We start from the raw sequence: 3,243 nt of genomic DNA, 5'->3' as shown, positions 1-3,243 counted from the left end.
GGGCAGCTGCAGCCCTAATGGACTGAACTTCAGTCAAAAACAAGACCCAACCCTTTTATTCCTGATTTAAACTAGCAATCTTGTGAGCAGCTGCAGCTGTATGCTTTTATTTTTTTATGTCAGGCTGTCGCGGAGCGCTCCACCTCCTCTGTCCAGTGCTGGTGTGGTGTGAGGCGGACAGCTCAGCCGAGGCTGTCACGTTCTCTCGTTCTGGCCACACCTCCGCTCTCTGACCCCCCCTCCCCTACCCACTTTAATGCATTTTTCAAATTTTACCTTGGGGCGGAGTTATCTTTTCACGAGGGTGGGGGGGGGTGGTAAGATACACTTTAAGATTGTCAAAAGGGCCAGAATTCGGCACAATTATCCTGCCGTGTGATGCATCCCTAAGTTTTATCATCCTGTCAAAGAGCGACATGCCTCACCGAACCTATGCGTTAAATGGAAAGAAACTGAATGATGGCTTCTTTTCTCCGCACCAGCAAACTACACGTCTTCTAACCTCCCATCTCAATTCTTGTCACTTAAATATTTTAACTTAAATCTGTGTTTTTGACCCTGGAAAGAGCCCCTGAAACACTCGAAGCAAGCCTGAACAGTTTACGTCTTGTCTGCTGCTTAATGAGGACAAAAGTWCTTGGCCCATCTGTCAAGCCTGGTTTCACGCAAAGCGGTGCATTCAGTGTCAACAGACAAACACATCATATTTCATGACAACACAGCCTTGAGAGAGGAAACAACTGAGATGGGACGCAGCTGCCTTTAAAAAAACATCACAAAGGATCGAAATGTCCTTACTGCAGTTTCTGAATTTGTATTATAAGGATAAATATCAACTAATATCAAAAATATAATTTACTATTAAAGGCTGGAGCTTGATTGATATATGACAACTTCTGTAAAGCATGCATGGGAAACACGCTCGTAAATCTAAAAGATGGCTCTGTTAGTAGCTCTGAGAAATAATCAGATCGCCATCTGTTTTGTCACAAGACATGCAGATTTATTGCCTTTCTGTGAGTGCTTCAAGGGGAGTCTGGGGTGTGTGTGTGTGGGGGGGGGGGGTGCAACCGATTGGATGTCCATTACGGTTCACTTTTGCAGAGAGGATCAATCTCTGTCTGAGCCACATGTCCGGCGCACTCACCTCCATAGTGGTCAGGTTGCATCGATGGGTTCCTGCAAACCAGCCGTCGGAGGAGCACTGGTCGATATCAACATCCTGCAGATTAACGTCCACTCTCACCACGCCCCTGCAGGACAAGAAGGGCTCCGTCAATACAAGAGTGTAGGGCGAGAGTGACGGGTTGGTTCAAATGTTGTAGAAGGAGTCAAACTGATCAAATAAAGTTAGGGTTCAAACCTCTCGGAGGGCTTTGGATTTTACTGTGAGAATGTCAGCATGGTACTCCAGATTTTGTAAAAGCTTCCAAAACTGTTTAGTTGTTTAGGTCTAGACCCCATTTGTTTCATTTTTCACACATCAGTATTAAGTACAGCTGGGCTCAGTTTCTTCTGATCACCCACAGCTCTAACAACAAATGAGCGTTATGTAATCATTTTAGAGCTGATTATTCATGGCAAACTATGAAACCAAAAATACAACCAGTTATCCCAAACTGCTTGAAATGGCACAGTTTGCAAGTGTTTAGTTTTCCAGATGTGTTTCTGAAATGCAGGTATGCACTCAATATAAACAAAGCATGTTTTTCTGCATATTTTACTCAACAAATCTGAGGGTAAATACATACCAAAAACATCAAAATTATTATAAGACATTAAACTTTAAATAAGTCATCTAACACTAAATGCAGAGGCAGCTCGAAGAGAGAAGAATCAGTAGAAAGTTCAAACTGGGCTGCTGAGGATTTACACTTACTTAGCTCTCTAATGCTCTGTGAAAAGAAGGTCAGCGTGTGATTGTGAAAAATCTTTTACAGTGACACAACATGTGTAACTGCAACAAGTAAACACGCCATCGTATGCTGTCTATCCAAGTTTGCAGGAAATACTAGTTTATTTATTTATATATGTTTTTTTGTTAAGTTTAGGACTGTGTTTGGGACCGTGAACCTCAACCCACGCAACAGATTTTCACGATAAAATAAAAATGATGCACGGCCAGCGGCAAATGTTCAGAAATCTATAACTTTATCAATCAATCCAAGTACAATGCAATAAGAATTACAGCTCACCAGATATAATGGGCATCAGAAAAAAATTTTTTGGGGGGGTGGGGGGTGGGGGTGGGGGTCCATGGATTTTTCCACAAAAAAYCTTTTGCAAAAATTCCTGTTGATATCAGATTTTCATCAATGCTTGTTTTTCGTTTAGGCAGATCACATTTACTGGATATTTTCTTTCATTGTTTCATTGTTGTCGTTATGTAATATAGCTGACGAGGGATATCCTAGTTTACATGTGATTTCACATATTAACAGGTCTGTTTACAGCAAAACAAACAAACAAACAATGAAATATTGTAATAACAAAAACTCTATATATTTGGCACATTTTTTTCTTCCCTAACCTCTTGAGCCCCATGCCACCGGTACCTGGGGTGAAAACGTTTTTTTTTTTTTTTTCGTTTTCTATTTCTTTTAACTTCTTTTAACTTAAGATGTGTCAGTTGAACCTGGACATGTTTGGTATCAAAAGAAAGAATCTTGGCTAAAATCTCATGGAAACTACTATCATATTCAACAAACACAGTTCAAACGTTAATCAGTTGAATCAGAAAGTAAACAAACTGTACAAAATGGGATTGTTGCAAATACATTACAACAAAAAGGAAAAATAAAGGGAAAGATTTTTTATTTTTTTAAAGCTAGTCAAAGCAGATATCTAAATTTGTTGTAAAGTGTGTTGAAAGGTTTTTTACGTGATTTTGAATGAATATGATCCAACTGAATTCAAATTTAATTTCTCATTGTTTTATATAATATATATGGTGACAAAATGTTTGGATAATTTTTTGAAAGAACATACATTCAATAACAAGACTTTTCAGTCAGGTAAGAAAACATAAATAACTTTTGGACGTAAAAACTTGAGGTTTCTTAACATTTATTAATGGTACCATCATGGTCTGCCCGGTGACAAAATACTAAATAATACAATTGCTCCAGTTATTTTTAGCAGAATGAATATTGCACAAGTGGATTTATGGTTTCCAATAGTTTTTGGCCTGATTCATCATGGTTTTAAATAGGTTTTATAAGATAAGATAAGATAAGATAAGAT

General features: G+C 38.7%; 1 protein-coding gene across 2 annotated transcripts in view; it reads right to left on the bottom strand.

Annotated features, from left to right (window-relative positions):
- gpr158a (G protein-coupled receptor 158a) overlaps positions 1-3,243 on the bottom strand; it is a gene marked incomplete at its 3' end in the record, with an annotated part of 70,655 nt that overhangs the window by 49,922 nt on the left and 17,490 nt on the right. For both annotated transcript variants that reach the window (XM_014005391.1, XM_014005392.1), the window contains 1 exon segment: positions 1,148-1,253. In XM_014005391.1, the coding sequence (XP_013860845.1) occupies positions 1,148-1,253 (106 nt within the window).

This window comes from Austrofundulus limnaeus, unplaced genomic scaffold (genome assembly GCF_001266775.1).
Source record: "Austrofundulus limnaeus strain Quisiro unplaced genomic scaffold, Austrofundulus_limnaeus-1.0 Scaffold30, whole genome shotgun sequence".
NCBI classification, from domain to species: Eukaryota; Metazoa; Chordata; class Actinopteri; order Cyprinodontiformes; family Rivulidae; genus Austrofundulus; species Austrofundulus limnaeus.
Note: the sequence above shows the minus strand (reverse complement) of the source record. Positions and strands in the feature narration are given on the sequence as shown.